The 14,632-nt window shown below is 38.6% G+C and overlaps 2 protein-coding genes across 2 annotated transcripts; one reads left to right on the top strand and one right to left on the bottom strand.

The window, feature by feature from the left end:
• The first annotated feature begins 764 nt into the window (after positions 1-764).
• On the top strand, positions 765-4,474 carry LOC122007836 (methylthioribose kinase 1-like). Its single transcript, XM_042563361.1, has 6 exons — positions 765-1,129; positions 1,483-1,792; positions 2,167-2,338; positions 2,421-2,622; positions 3,335-3,549; positions 4,104-4,474. Exons 1-6 carry the CDS (start codon positions 938-940, stop codon positions 4,300-4,302), a joined length of 1,290 nt encoding a protein of 429 aa, XP_042419295.1. The 5' UTR covers positions 765-937; the 3' UTR covers positions 4,303-4,474.
• A 170-nt stretch (positions 4,475-4,644) lies between these two features.
• LOC122007837 (tyrosine-protein phosphatase DSP1-like) lies at positions 4,645-7,339 on the bottom strand. The gene is made up of 5 exons (XM_042563362.1): positions 6,985-7,339; positions 6,768-6,861; positions 5,214-5,271; positions 5,089-5,132; positions 4,645-4,995 (listed from the first exon to the last, which is right to left on the bottom strand). The coding sequence occupies exons 1-5, from the start codon at positions 7,251-7,253 to the stop codon at positions 4,819-4,821; spliced, it is 642 nt and encodes a 213-aa protein (XP_042419296.1). The 5' UTR covers positions 7,254-7,339; the 3' UTR covers positions 4,645-4,818.
• Positions 7,340-14,632: the final 7,293 nt, after the last annotated feature.

Here is a 14,632-nt window from a genome sequence, read left to right as displayed (position 1 = left end):
TGGGAAGAAAGGAAAGTTCATTAATATAACATGTGTTGCCGTGTTTGAAAGGAAAGTGAAGGTAATGAAGGTTAAATATATAAAGTTATAAAATTATCCTCACTTTTATTAAAAACTTAAGTGTTCAAAAATTCAGTACATCTTGCATAGATTTATTAGTTAAGATTTACGCATTCATACAATTATAGCGTATTTGTTAAAGTTGGCGTCGAAGTTAGTGTCAGTGTCAAAATTAGCATTGGCATTGGTGTCGCCGTCAAAGTCGACGTTGGCGTCAAAATTGATGTCGACATCGACAAAGTGTGAGCGTTGGGCGGTGTGAATCAGGCGATGCGAGTATTTTTCATCATGACATAAAGAATACTTAAAACAACAATTTTTAGAATTAATATATTAAAACATAGATAAAATTATAACATAATTCTTTTTTAATTCACCTTATCATTCCTTACACTCCAAATCAAGATATAAATTTTTTTTTCATTTCATAGATAAGAAAAATTAAAATTTATCCTTACTTATTTTTCTTTACCGTAGCTCACTTTCTCTCAAACAAAATTTCAAATTTCTCTTCCCCTTCCCTACCTTTTTCTTTTCTTCCCTCACCTCCTCCCAAACCGTACGACAAGACTAATCTTTTTTTTTATTCATCATCAAAATAAATTAAAAATATTTATAATCGTCCATTAAAAAAAATATCCTATAATTTATGTGTCTGAGAAAAATAAGAAAACGCTTGGAGTCAAAATCATGACAAAATTTCATCACCCACCTCCACCGCACTGGAAAAAAGAATCTTCTTAGAACATTGGGATTCAGCGTCATTCTCAATTGTTGACGAAGCGAATCAGTTCTCATCCACAGCCGCCGCCGCCGCCTTGTTTTTTAAGGCATCTTCCTCTTCGGAACTCCATCCGCTCTCTTCGTCGTAAAAGCTATGGAGGCGGCGGACGATGGGTTCCGGCCTCTGGACGTAGAAGCCGTGGTGGAGTACATCAAGGACACGCCCGCCCTTCGCGCCCTGTTGGGGGAACAGTTGGAGGGCCTCAGCGTCAAAGAAGTCGGCGACGGCAATCTCAACTTCGTCTACATCGTCTCCGGCCCAGGCGGATCCTTCGTCCTCAAGCAGGTAATTTTAGATTAAAGCGATTTGGAGGACCTTTTCTTTCTCATATTTAGCAAATCCAAGTCTTTGTCGTAGTGTGGACATATATAAAAAGTTCTTCTATCCTGCTATTCAGCTCTGGGCCTATATGACCAGGACAAATTCACTTGTGAGAATTGTTTGCAAGGCATTCGATTCATTTTACAGTTTCTTATTGTATACATATATTTTTGAGAGAATCTTGATATCACATCGTTAACTTCCTTCTGTTTCTCTCATTAACTTCCTTCTTGTAAAGAATGTCTCAACTACTATATGTTTTTGCAGATGAATTTAAGATAACCTCAAAATCTCATCTAATTTGCTTGGTGACCCAGGCTCTTCCTTATGTTCGCAGCGTTGGTATTTCGTGGCCTATGTCAAAGGAGCGTACCTATTTTGAGATGTTGGCCTTGAAAGAACACGGCCGCCTGTGTCCATATCATGTACCAGAAGTCTACCATTTCGACAGACCAATGTCCTTAATTGCTATGCGCTACTTGGAACCTCCACACATTGTTTTGCGGAAAGGATTAATTGCTGGAATAGAATATCCATTGCTTGCTCAACACATGTCAGACTTTATGGCAAGAACACTTTTCTTCACATCGCTGCTTTACCATTCTACACTAGAGCACAGAAAAGCAGGTATATCCAATGTGATAATTTCAGATTAGTAGAAATATTTTGTTATTTCTATCATATTGCCTAGTTTCTTCAACTGCAACAAAATGTGCTTTTACATCTAGAAACATGTTTACTCTCAAATTTTCATATTTTGAAGCTCTTCCTTCCCTGTTTTTCCTTTTCTAACTTCGGATTGATATTCTCATGCTCCATTTAGCTCATGGAAGTGAGTCGAGCACAATTGGGTTGCAACCATTTTTTTCCAAAGTCCAATTAAAAATGCAATTTTCCCAAATAATAGAAATGACCATAACTATTTCTTACTTCTGTGTCTTTAAGATTTCTCAATTTTTCACTTTTATTTGTTGACAATCTCTTCAATTGTTGTTTTGCAGTGGCAGAGTATTGTGGGAATGAGCTATGCAGGCTCACAGAGCAAGTTGTTTTTTCAGATCCATATAAGGTGGCTCAGTATAACCGTTGGACTTCACCTTACCTTGACCATGATGCTGAGGCGATTCGAGAGGATGACACCTTAAAAATCCAAGTTGCTGGATTGAAATCCATGTACCATATATCTCAGCATTCATATTTGTCAGCTCTGTTGTTTAATTTAGTCTACTAAGTATTGTATTAATTAAATCTGTAGGTTCTGTGATAGAGCACAAGCTATGATTCATGGAGACCTTCACACTGGTTCTGTCATGGTGACTAATGATTCTACACAAGTCATCGATTCTGAATTTGCATTTTATGGACCTATGGGATACGATATAGGAGCTTTCTTGGGAAACTTGATTTTGGCTTTCTTTTCTCAAGATGGGCATGCTAATAAGGATGATGACCGGGAGGTAATGAATGAGTTAACAATAATGCCTTTAAGTTTGGAAGCATTCTGGAAACTTTTCAGTTAATTTGTTGTTTTGGAATCACTAAAAATTGCAAAAGGGGGGGGGGGGGGGGGCGGGGACAATTAAACCCAGAAGACTGTCCATATTTGAGTTCTGCATTTGGCTCTTGCATGTAGTATGAAAGAAATTTTCTCAGAATTGCTATTTTTTTAAATCTTTCTAGTGTATACCGACAAACTAGATAAACTTCAGTTTGTGTGACGTAAACATTTAACAAAAAGATATATGCCTACCCCATGGGTGTGGTGAGTGGAAAAGCACTTAGAGAAGCATTAAGAGAACCAAATGGGAAGCTTCTGAGTGTGCATAAGCTGTATTCCAAATTTATCCGTTAGGCAAATCAGGGGGAAAAGCCCTCTACCTTCAGAATTAGTCGGGCATGATATGTATGAAACCAAAGTTACTATTCAATAAGGTGTTCATTATATGTATGGAACCATGTGAAAGCACTGCAACACACCCCAAGGAGATTGACTCTCTCCATGCCATCCCACACAACATTGCCTTATTTTATCTGGTTTAACTGATACTTCACTTTTCTTCTAGCCTTGTAGGCTGCTCATTATGCTACCCAGATAAGATTGTAATTATAGTATTGGCCTATCATTTACTAAGATTAGTCTTTTATTTTCAACAAATATCATTCTTGCAGGCGTATAAGAGGTGGATTCTGAAGACGATAGAAGAAACTTGGGATCTTTTTCACCAGAAGTTTGTCTCTCTCTGGAATGAGAACATTGATGGGCACGGTGAGGCATATCTTGCAGATATCTATAACAAACCCGAATTGCAACTCCTTGCTCAGAAGAAGTACATGATTGATTTATTTCATGATTCTATTGGATTTGGTGCTGCCAAGATGATAAGGTACATTTTTATTGTGGATTTTAATAGTTGTATGCCTTTTTTTAGGAAACGCGATAAGCTCAAAATATTAGTTTAACCGTCTTCAAAATCTATCTGAAGTCGTGAAATGATAGTTTTCATAGTTTTATAGAAAACAATGTGTAATTCTAGATAGTGAATTGACTGCATTGGTATTATTGAGAATTGAGTAAGCAGCTATTTAGTGTACAAATCCATCAAGCATTGTTAAGAATAATGTTTATAGCAAATAAAATGTTTCTCCAAGACAGATAGTCAATATGATACTTGCTCTGCGAGACTCTGAAGTGCAATTTCATTTTTTTATCTACCTTCAAAGATTATTGTTTTTTCTTCAGTAATTTTAATTCTTTATAATCTTGTCTCACAATTCTTTACACCCTAAAGATTATTGTGTTCCATGCGACAATTGAATGCTACTGGAAAAAAAAAATACACTCAGTTGTCCAATTCTCCTTTAACTCAGCAGAAAGTTGGCTATAACTTTGAAACCCTGCTTTTGTTTTTGCCGACGTTACTTTTCCCTGGGGACGCAGGAGAATTGTTGGAGTAGCTCATGTTGAAGATTTTGAGTCGATTGCTGATACAAGCCGTCGGGCATTCTGCGAGCGCCGTGCCCTGAATTGTGCCAAAACACTTCTGAAGGAAAGATGCAAATTGGAAACCATCGGCCAAGTAATTTCAGTCATTGGGGAGACTTCAGCTCGTTTGGCAGTTGAAATTGGAGGAGCTTAAGTTGAAATTGGAGGAGCTTCTTGCCACCATGAAGTTCCACTAGTAGAATGACTGTAAAATGATCCAGTGCTATACACACGTTGATCGATCAGTGCATTCTTGTCGACTAGAAAATATGGGGAGATGTAAATATTACACGAGACCTAATCTTTCTGCTTGAGTTATTCCTTAATTGTGTTTTCATGATGATAACTGTTAGAAGCTTCACGCTATATCAATGGACTTGTGAACTTCAATCGGGCAAATTTAACTGCACGAAATTCATAACTATAAGGCGATACCAACAATTTATGACAAGCACAGCTGAAACGCTTCCAGTTCCTCAAGTAAGAAATCACGAGCAAATGTAAACTAAGAATGAACTGAAGTAGTCATCGTAAATCATAGATAACTAGCAGCATGGCTCAAATAACAAGGGATCCTTTAAAACCATTACTGCTGTAGGAATGCATATTTTTTTTTCTGACTTATTCTTCGATATGATCCTCGATACTGCTGGGGGAAAACCTAGTCTTTCTAACTCGAGAACGAAGCTGTCAGGTACCTCAGGCTAGCTGTGTCAAAACGCTCTATGAACCTTAGATCGGTAACTCTGGTTTTTGCGGCAGCAAATCGTTGGTACTCGTCAAAAATTGAAGTGAGACACCAATGCTGAAGTTTTCTCAGGCATCCTACCAAACAACCAGTTCGATGCTGAACAAGTACACAATTTTGCAGATGAGAGCGTTCAGCTTTTTGTAAATGAAAAAAAATGAAGGACCATTTTATAACAGAAAGAGATTTCACCTTCCCACGTTTGCAATGAATAAGCAAAGGGTGATTGCGAACATCTGCAATTTAAATTAGAATTCAAGAATGTATGAAATAGGAGTATAATTGAATCTCGCATCAACAATCAAAGATTAGTATACCAAGAACTACTTTCAGGGCCTCAGTAATGGTATCTTCGGGGATGTTGACGAAAGGTTCCTGTCAAAAAAGCTTATAGTAAAAAGCCCAAGGATGAAAATTCAAAAAGGTAAACAGGCTGATAATCTGATATACATATGAAAGTTAGAATGGTGAAACAACATACAGCAATGCTGACTGTTATCGGGCCAATGATTGTTCATGAACTCTACTATATTCATGAGAAATTCCAAAAGACTTAAATAATATGCAGTTTTTTCTAGGATAAGTCATCCTCTATGATTAAAACTTTTGGAACTACTTTCGAATACAAATTACCAAGGAAAAGCAACATACGTGAGAAAGAGACTAGCATCTTCTTAATCAATAGCTAGACTAAATTTGCAACATCTATATCATGTTCCAGCATCTGATAGCGCTTTAGGTTATGCAACAATTGCCCACTCAGCAATCGCTATCATGAAGAAAAAGCAAGCTCATTCAATATGCCACTGTTCAAAAATACATCTGTCTTATAGATGTTTATATCACAAGATAACCTGGAGATCCCTAGATCTACTTGTCATTGGATGCATACACAAATCTTCCTTCTTGAAATAAGGGAAAAAACACACGCAAGTTACTCGTTTCTTGTCATATTACATATGCATGTGATAGTCAAAGATCTTGCTACATCAGTTAGCCTGTATAATTCACTGAAAATTGAATTACTAATTAACCTCTCAATCTAGCAACAGTATAATTTTTCTCCAACAGGGTGTTCAATGATCAATTGTTTTTAATAATTCATAGATCAGAATATATAAATTAAAAACACAGTGGAACCAAGCTAGCTACCATGCAGTAATTTAAGTGATCTTGCAAATTAACAATTTAAGAATTCAACCATCCAGAGTTAGCTTGAGAGAAACACGTTGCAAAATAGAATTTTGTTCTTGAAGTAAAAATGATTATGCCATAATTATATACCATGTTTGTTATGGGAAACAGTCCAGTTACCAGTTACAAGTGGCTCACAATCTCACTTTCTAATAGTATAGCATGAACAAACGTACTAAGATTCTTAGCTTCTGTTTATGAAACGAAGAAACTTGAGTTCAGAGATGGGACAGCTAGTCATGCTCAAGTTTTTACATTTATGCAAAATATTCTCAAGAAAATTCACAGGGATGAACAAAACATGACAATATCAAGTTTTAAAGGGTTGAGGAGGCCAAAAATAAACAGGAGAGATAAAGGGTAAACCTCGGTTGAACATCAATCCCTGTTTGTTCTACAAGAGCTTTTCTATCCATTAAAATTATCAAGAGTGAAAAAGTTAACCAAAATCTTGAAATACGGCATGGACATGCAGAGAGTTGGAGGAAAAGAAAACACAAACAAAAGTATCAACTAGATCCAAATGGACATTCAAACACGTAATTAAAGCCAGAGCAGTAGAGGGTCAGGAAAAGCAAATGAAGATAATCACGATTTAAAAGATATTGGTAATGAATAACGATTCCAACATGCATCAGATCAGAAAAACCCTTTGAGATGTGGTGGTAAAAATGTACCTTGCGGCCATCAATCCCGAACTGGAACAGCCTAATTCCATTCTCCTCAAGGAACTCCAAGTTCGCCTTCGGGTACGGCTCCGGGCAGAGGCACCTACCAAAAAAACACCCATTTTTTTTTTAAGCATTCGATCAAAAACCCTCGATTCAAATTCCATTGCCCAAATCGACCTTAAAATCGAGGAAAAAAAAAACAAAGCGAGAAAAAACGGCGCACAGGACGGAGCGAAGGCTGAGCGTCTTCAAAAAGCTAAAGTTAGCAGTATCCGGGAAACCGGAGCGGTAGAGGCCACAATCGACCATCGCGAAATTGAGCGGCGGCACGAAGAGCTCCTCTTCCGCCGGCTCTCGATCCTCCCTCGACGCCATATGGTTGCCGCCACCGGCAGGGAGCTTGAAGACCAAGGAGTAGCAGCTGGGCTTCGCCACCGTGGCCACCGCCGCCTGCTCCTCCGCCGCGGCCGCCACCTCTCGCTTTTCTCCCATGTAATAATTGGGTGGATTGGGTGGCGGAATATTCTTTGGTATCCTACTACGCTTCCCTTTCTCTCGGCTAAATAACTGAGAGTTGCCTTCACGGATCGACTAGAAGAAGACTAAAAAATAATTAAAAGCCATTTAATTTTATTCATAAATCTAGCTACAAAATTAAATAGGAATATATAACGGGAGATTCGATTTTTGGACAATTGCTTTGAAGATAATATAATTAAAACTTTAATTAACAGAGAAAGAAAAAATAAATAAATGTTTTCCCACTTTAATTGCACTATTTCTCGGTCAATTCTGTCTTACTCCTAGCGTTTGATGATGCGGGCCCACTCTCGTTAGGCATATCTACTGAAGATTTTGCCATTATCATAATTTGAACCTCCGGGAAAAATTCTGTAGATCCACGAATCAATAAAATTCTCTTCCATAACCATTTATTTATTTTCTTAATTCACTTCTTAAATATCATGAATTTAATTTTAATAACCAAAAAAACTATTATGTATTTATTGATATTTTTTTTAAAAAAATAATTGTTATTTTATAAATTATTTTCCCCGATTGTTTAGTTGCTTCAAGAGAAATTACCCTAAAAAGCTCATATTCGCAGTCTTTATCTCAAAAGGCTTCTTTTTAATAAATTTACTCATTGTGTAGGTCCAATTTATGTTCCAAATGTGCTTTATTCAGGCCCACTGAAATATTATATAATCGTTTATATTTAAATGTAATTTTTAATCATTATATTATATATTTTAGATTTTCAATTAATAGTGTAACATAAATAATAGGTATTAATAGTGTTTAAGATAATCAAATAACTATACAAATAAATTTAGTATTTAACCGATAACAATATTTGAAAATAGCTATTGGTTAACTTATTCATGTAGTAGCTTCATGTGAGCTTGTAGTCCTCGCGACTATAGTATTACGGTAGGATATTCAAATTGTCATTTAGGTATTCATGGCTTGAACCCCAGCTACGATGTATTTGCAGGAATTTTTCATCCAAATGAGGAGCGTAACCAAAGGATACCGGACTTCTGGGCTGGCCGTCGCGTGCGCTTCCCGATTTACCCTGATGACCAGTGGAAAATTTTCGTAGGGTCGGGTCGGTCACCCCATATATATATATATATATATATATATATATATGGGAAGATGATGCACTGGGCGGATGACTTGATACAAGGAAAAGATAAGGCTACCACGTGTCTTTCCCAAGTCAAGAAATCTAGCGTGCGTGGATGAAAGGGCCAAAGATGGATCAAGTAAAAGAGAATATCTGACCGACTGGGAGACAACAGAAGTTATTAGCAGCTGAAAAGTTACGTAATCTACTACTGATCGGGATCTAACGTTTAGGTGAAGACTAATCCAAACCAAGATAAACATAGCTCAAATGGTTGTTAGTCAAGGTGCTAATACTCCCCAATCGAGCGAAGAGTGATTTATTTGGTAGGCAGTGGTAACTGTTGGAAGCTGAAATGACAAGAGTGTTAATAAGCGATAGGTATGGAAACAGGGCAAGAGACAACAAAAAAGAACATTCCTATGTATTTATTATGGTTTCATTAAAGATGACACTTAAATGTGGGGAAGAAAAAAAAAATAAAAGAGAACATTCTTTTTATATTCATTATAACTCTATTGAATATCAAGAGGACTGATGTGGTGATGAGGAGGGGCCCCACCCTACGGAAGATAGTTGTCACGATGGAAGTCAAAGTCAAGATGATTAACACTCAGATATCATCGACCGGTCGGGCGACCATGTCCCGACCATAGGGAGGAGGTCCCGATCCATGGCCGCCTTCAACGTGAGGAGAAGTCAAACGACCGACGCTCAATGGAAAAGATGAGGTGTAGAATCTGAGTCGAGCGGCTTCCTCGCTCGACGAGTCAGCAGGACTTGGCATTGACAGAGCGAAACTTCTACCGAGCGGTTACTCTGCTCAGACAAGTAGCAGGATTTGACATTGGCACAATGGAGTCACGGCTAAGCGGGTGTGACACTGGCATACTGTTGTTTTGGCCGAGCGAACGTAGCAAGAGAATAGAGGAGTTCCGGCCGAGCGGACGCATGCAACGAAGTCCCAATCGAGCGGACGAGACACAAGGACAGTAGAGTCCCGGCCGAGCGGCCAGCCCGCTCGGCCCAGCAATATACTCTCTCTGTTATCCATCGACATCCTTTTGGAAGTTGGTGCCACCGACACCGGGCATGGACAACCAGAAGATCGTACGAATGAAGTTTCCACTATCACTTCAGAGATATGCTCGACCCGTTAAGGAACTGTGTTAGAGACACTTTACTGACAAGTCATTTTAGGGAAAACTTTAGGAAGTGTGCTTGCCTTGGGAGGCGTACACACACACTACAGGAGCTCTATATAAAGGGGGTCCAAGCATCGACGGAGGTACGCAATACATGCGATATTCATTGTTTGTGCTACAGTATTCTTGTTGCTCCGCCTTATATTTCATCATCGGTGACTGACTTGAGTGTCGGAGAACCAACGCCGAGGACTCCTTCCCCAGCTCGGCACTGAAGTCATCTGTGTTGCAAGTCAGAGCGGAGTCTACAGGCGATCAGCGGGAGCGCCACGTCCCCAGCTTTCCATCTCTTCGACTTTCAGATAGGATCAAGGACAAAACAAAGATGTCTTTTGTCAGCACTTAATACTATTACATAGGAGAAGACGGAGAGTTACCAAAATAGGTATAAATTGGTATCACAAGGAGGCAGAATGCAAGGTTTTTTCTAAGTTCCCCTATTATTTCCCTCTCTTTTCTTGTTATCTCTTTTGACTTGAGAGTCGGAGTGAAAATGTCGGGCCACCTCCTGACGTCTTTATTTACTGATATTCCTTAAGGTGGTGATCCCTCTTCTTCTTGTCAATGGAGGTCAAACTCTGAGCTTACTCATCGACGAGTCATCCTAAGGCGTCTTAGAGCAGGAACAACTCTAATATTGACTGGGCGAAGACTCCTAATTAGAAAAAATGACTCAAACGATCCTACGTGTCAAAAGGAACATCGGTAACCGGGCAAGTGAGGGGTCCCCAGTGCTGGCACTCTAATGCTCAAGTTAGTGATTTAGTTGAAAGCGATGAATAGTGGTTATGGATGCATAAAGTTGTGCAACATTGCGTACTTGCTTCTGTAGATAGAGACCCCTTTTATAGTGTTACTATTTGTTTGTACATGAATCTCAAAGCATTTCTAAAAATAGATAGATCATAAAGATACTTTGACACATTTCCTAAAATGGACCCGCAATCTCTGCGTTTAACAGTGTGGAAGCTTATAGTGTACAACTTGCATATCGAATAGTTTTTGTCATCCGTGGTACAAAACTCCAAAAAGGAATGTAAAGTCGTTGGGTTGAAGGACCCTTATGCTTAGCTGGTCAACTGACCTAGTCCCTTCTATAGTCTGATCGGTTGTAGCTTGCAAGAGCAACCAAGTCAAATTTGAGGAATATTGTTTGGGGCTCGTCCTTCGCTCAGCCGCTCTGGTCGGACTAAGTGTCCAATTTGTTTGGACAGACCGTATGTCCGATCGGCTAGATTACTTGCCTAAAATAGCTAACCGTGCTACCCCGAGTGATGAAGAGGACCTGGCTCAGGATGGTACTGACTCGATTTTTGAGTTTCATCAATACTAACAGACTTGGGGTTCGACCGACCAAAGGGTCCAGTCAAATAACCTCTTGACCTAGATGATCGACTGCGCTAGCCCAAGTGCTGACCCCACCTTGACATTGACTGTTATGTCAACCGGCCTCCTGGACTTTGATCTGACTCGGGGACCCCACCTTATTTGTCATATCATAAGTCTCCCTTTTAAATTTAGTCGAAGGAGGCTGTAAATCCAACTGACTAGACACTTGTGTTATTTGTGTCTTTTGTCGTCCGATTGGCAATCCACTCTTTATTTTAACACCCAGCACTAGCTGATGTTATACTTAGTTGATGGTGCTTCCAGCATCCCTTGTTTCCTGACCGGATGCTCATTCTTTGTAACATCGCTCGGCTCGAGCTAACAACACTCAGGCGCCAAGGAAACAGGGCATGTCATTTACTAATTAATGCTCAATATGATGAGCGCGTCTTTTTATAATAAGCTTGTTTATTATCTTCCATCCCTCATAAATGTCGTCTGTGTCTTGTTATCACGCATCGCATGCCTATGATGAGGAATATTCGATGTGACAGGTGACAGTTGAGATTTAATATGACTGCTAGTAGTTCAAGTTCAACAATCTAGATTAAACCTCTCTCCTCTATCCCCATGATCGAATGGTTGTGAGTGGTCGTCATTAGCATTTTTAAGGCTCACCCTTTGACACAGCTTTATCATTTTCTCAATCATCTTCTTTTTCACCTTCTCCTTTCTGTTGTCGCTGATGATTCTCCAAGCTTCTTGTTTTCATCATAAGTTTATTTTCTTCTATCCTTCGTTCAACTTTCTTCCTCTTCCATGGCTTTTGCTCCTCATGTTGCTATTCACGAGCTCTGGTACACCTCCACCACCTCTAACTTCAATGGGGGGGGGGGGGGTAGGTAGACCAGATGCGTCTCACCTATCCCATCTCTCCTAACCATCACAACATCATCCCATCTGGCCACAACTGCACCAATCTTCCTCCGACCGAATATCTTACTTACTTCAAAGACTAATTATTTACTGGCCTCCATTTTCCCTTGCACCATTTTTCTCAAAAGTTTGTTCTTATTTTCATATCCCCTTGCAACAATTAGCACCTAACTCTATTAGGTTAGCATATGTGGTTATCGTACTATTTCGTCTATACCAAGTCCCACTGCAGCCCCGGGTCTTCCACTACTTTTACTATCTGAAGAAATCTGAGCCTAGCGTCTTCATCTTCCAAACTTGAGTAGGTGTAGTATTTTTTGATAAGCTGTCCTCATCCAATAAAGAATGGAAGTCTCGCTACTTCTATCGATCCGACCGATCCTTGCAGTGACCTGCTTGACCTGGTGGCAAATTGAATTGGCCAACCCTCCCGAGTTAGATGTGTATCAATGGGAGTCGGTCTACCTCACGATGCCCGCTCAATTGTCTGATATGAAATACCACATCCATAAGTTGATGATTGAGGGCATACTGTACATAGTCCCATCCGAGTACGATTGCTCGATAGCTTTAGTAAGGAATTCAACCTCCTTTTGCTATTGATTCTAACTGATTCCTTTTTCTATTTTATAGCTAAAACCATGTAAAAAGATTTACTAAGTAACTCCATGAAGTTGGCTGATGAGGAGATGGATGCTCGTGGGGATGATGAGCTGAAGAGCCATGTGTTGGTTGCTACTCGGAAAACCTAGAGGTTCCACTGTACAAAAATTTTGTACAAAGGTCTGAACCTTTTCCTAGCTACCATGTGTTCTTTTAAATTAAATTTTTGAATCGCCTGCGGAACTTAACACGTTTGATCCAAAACTTAATCTATTCGTTCTTTTAGGTTTTGACTTGGGTCTCCTGCGGAACTTAACACGTTCGACCCAAATCACCTTAAGTTATTAATTCCATTAAATATTAATTTCCATAATTGGTTCCCAGTACTGACGTGGCGAGGCACATGGCCTTCTTGGATATGGGAGCAACCACCACCGACTAGACAAAACCTTTTATGGAAAGCTAATATTTAATTTCCTAAAATAACTTTAGGTTAACCGAAAAGAACAATCAAATCAGGAAAAAAACAAAAGAACACAACATCGAAAAACATATTCGAAATACTAGAATCGCATGCCTCTTGTATTTGGTATTATTTCCAAAAATAACTAGTATGATGCGGAAAGAAAAATTACTAGTTATACCTTTTAGAAAGACCTCTTGATCTTCTATCGTATTGCTCTTCTAACCTCGGACGTTGTGTGGGCAACGATCTTCCGAGATGAGAACCACCAAGCACCTTCTTCTTCCTTACAAGTTTCGGCCATCAAAACTTCTCCTAGGATGAAGAGGTTCGGCCACCACCACCATGCTCCAAGGGATGCTAGAAAAGAGGCTTCTTTTCTCTCCTTCTTAGATCCGACCACCAAAGCTATCTCCACCATGAGAAGGTTTCGGCCACACAAAGGAGAGGAGAGGAAAGAAAGGGTCGGCCACAACCAAGGAGAAAAGAGAGGAAAAATAGAATAGAGTCGTTCTCATTGAAGCCTCCTCTACCCCCTCTTTTATAATCCTTGGTCTTGGCAAATAAGGAAAATTTAATAAAAACTTCCTTAATTCTTTTGCCATTGAAAAGGAAAATTTATTTAATTAAAATAATTTTCTCTTTTCAAATTATAATGGCCGGCCACTCTTCTCCCCAAAACAAGGAGAGTTTTAATTAAAATAAAAATTAAAACTTCCTAATTTGTTTCTAGAAATTTATAAAAATTTCTCCAATAATTTTAATCCCTTCATGATTGGTTAATAAAAAGAAATTTTATAAATTAAAATCTTTCTTTTAAACATGTGGATAATTTCCAAAAAGGAAAGTTATCTCTAAAATTAAAATCTCCTTTCAATCTACAAATAAGGAAAGATATTAAATCTTTTCTTAATCTTTTGTAGAAACTAATAAAAGAGAATTTTTAATTTTTAAACTTTCTTTTAAATCATGAATATAATTAAAAGGAAAGTTTTTACCAAAATTAAAATCAACCTTTTAATCTACAAATAAGGAAAGAGATTTTAACTCTTCTCTTAATCTTTTGTAGAATCTTATAAAAGGAAGGATTTAAATTTTTAAACTCTCTTTTAAATTATATTATCCACATAAGAAAAATTTTAAAATTAAAATTCCTTTTTATTTTAATAGGGCCGGCCACATGAATTCACCCATGAACATACCCATGGCCGACCCTAGCTTGGTCTCCAAGCTAGCTTGGCTAACCCCTATAGGATGGGTAAGAAGGTGGGTATAGGTGGGTATAGTACTCTATAATTAAGAGGCTACGATAGGGACCGAGAGGAGGAATTGGTTTTGGTCTCCCGATAAAATTAAGCATCCTGTGCTCGCCCCGAACACACAACTTAATTTTATCAATAATAATTCATTCCACTAGAGAACTATTATTGAACTACCGCACCAATCCCAAATTACATTTTGGGCTCCTTCTTATCATGAGTGTGTTAGTCTCCCTGTGTTTAAGATAACAAATATCCACTAATTAAGTAAGTTACTGACAACTCACTTAATTAATATCTAGCTCCAAGAGTAGTACCACTCAACTTCATCGTCATGTCGGACTAAGTCCACCTGCAGGGTTTAACATGACAATCCTTATGAGCTCCTCTTGGGGACATTCTCAACCTAGATTACTAGGACACAGTTGTTGGGATCTTAGATG

Source organism: Zingiber officinale, chromosome 8A (genome assembly GCF_018446385.1).
Source record: "Zingiber officinale cultivar Zhangliang chromosome 8A, Zo_v1.1, whole genome shotgun sequence".
In the NCBI taxonomy this organism is placed as follows: Eukaryota; Viridiplantae; Streptophyta; class Magnoliopsida; order Zingiberales; family Zingiberaceae; genus Zingiber; species Zingiber officinale.
Note: the sequence above shows the minus strand (reverse complement) of the source record. Positions and strands in the feature narration are given on the sequence as shown.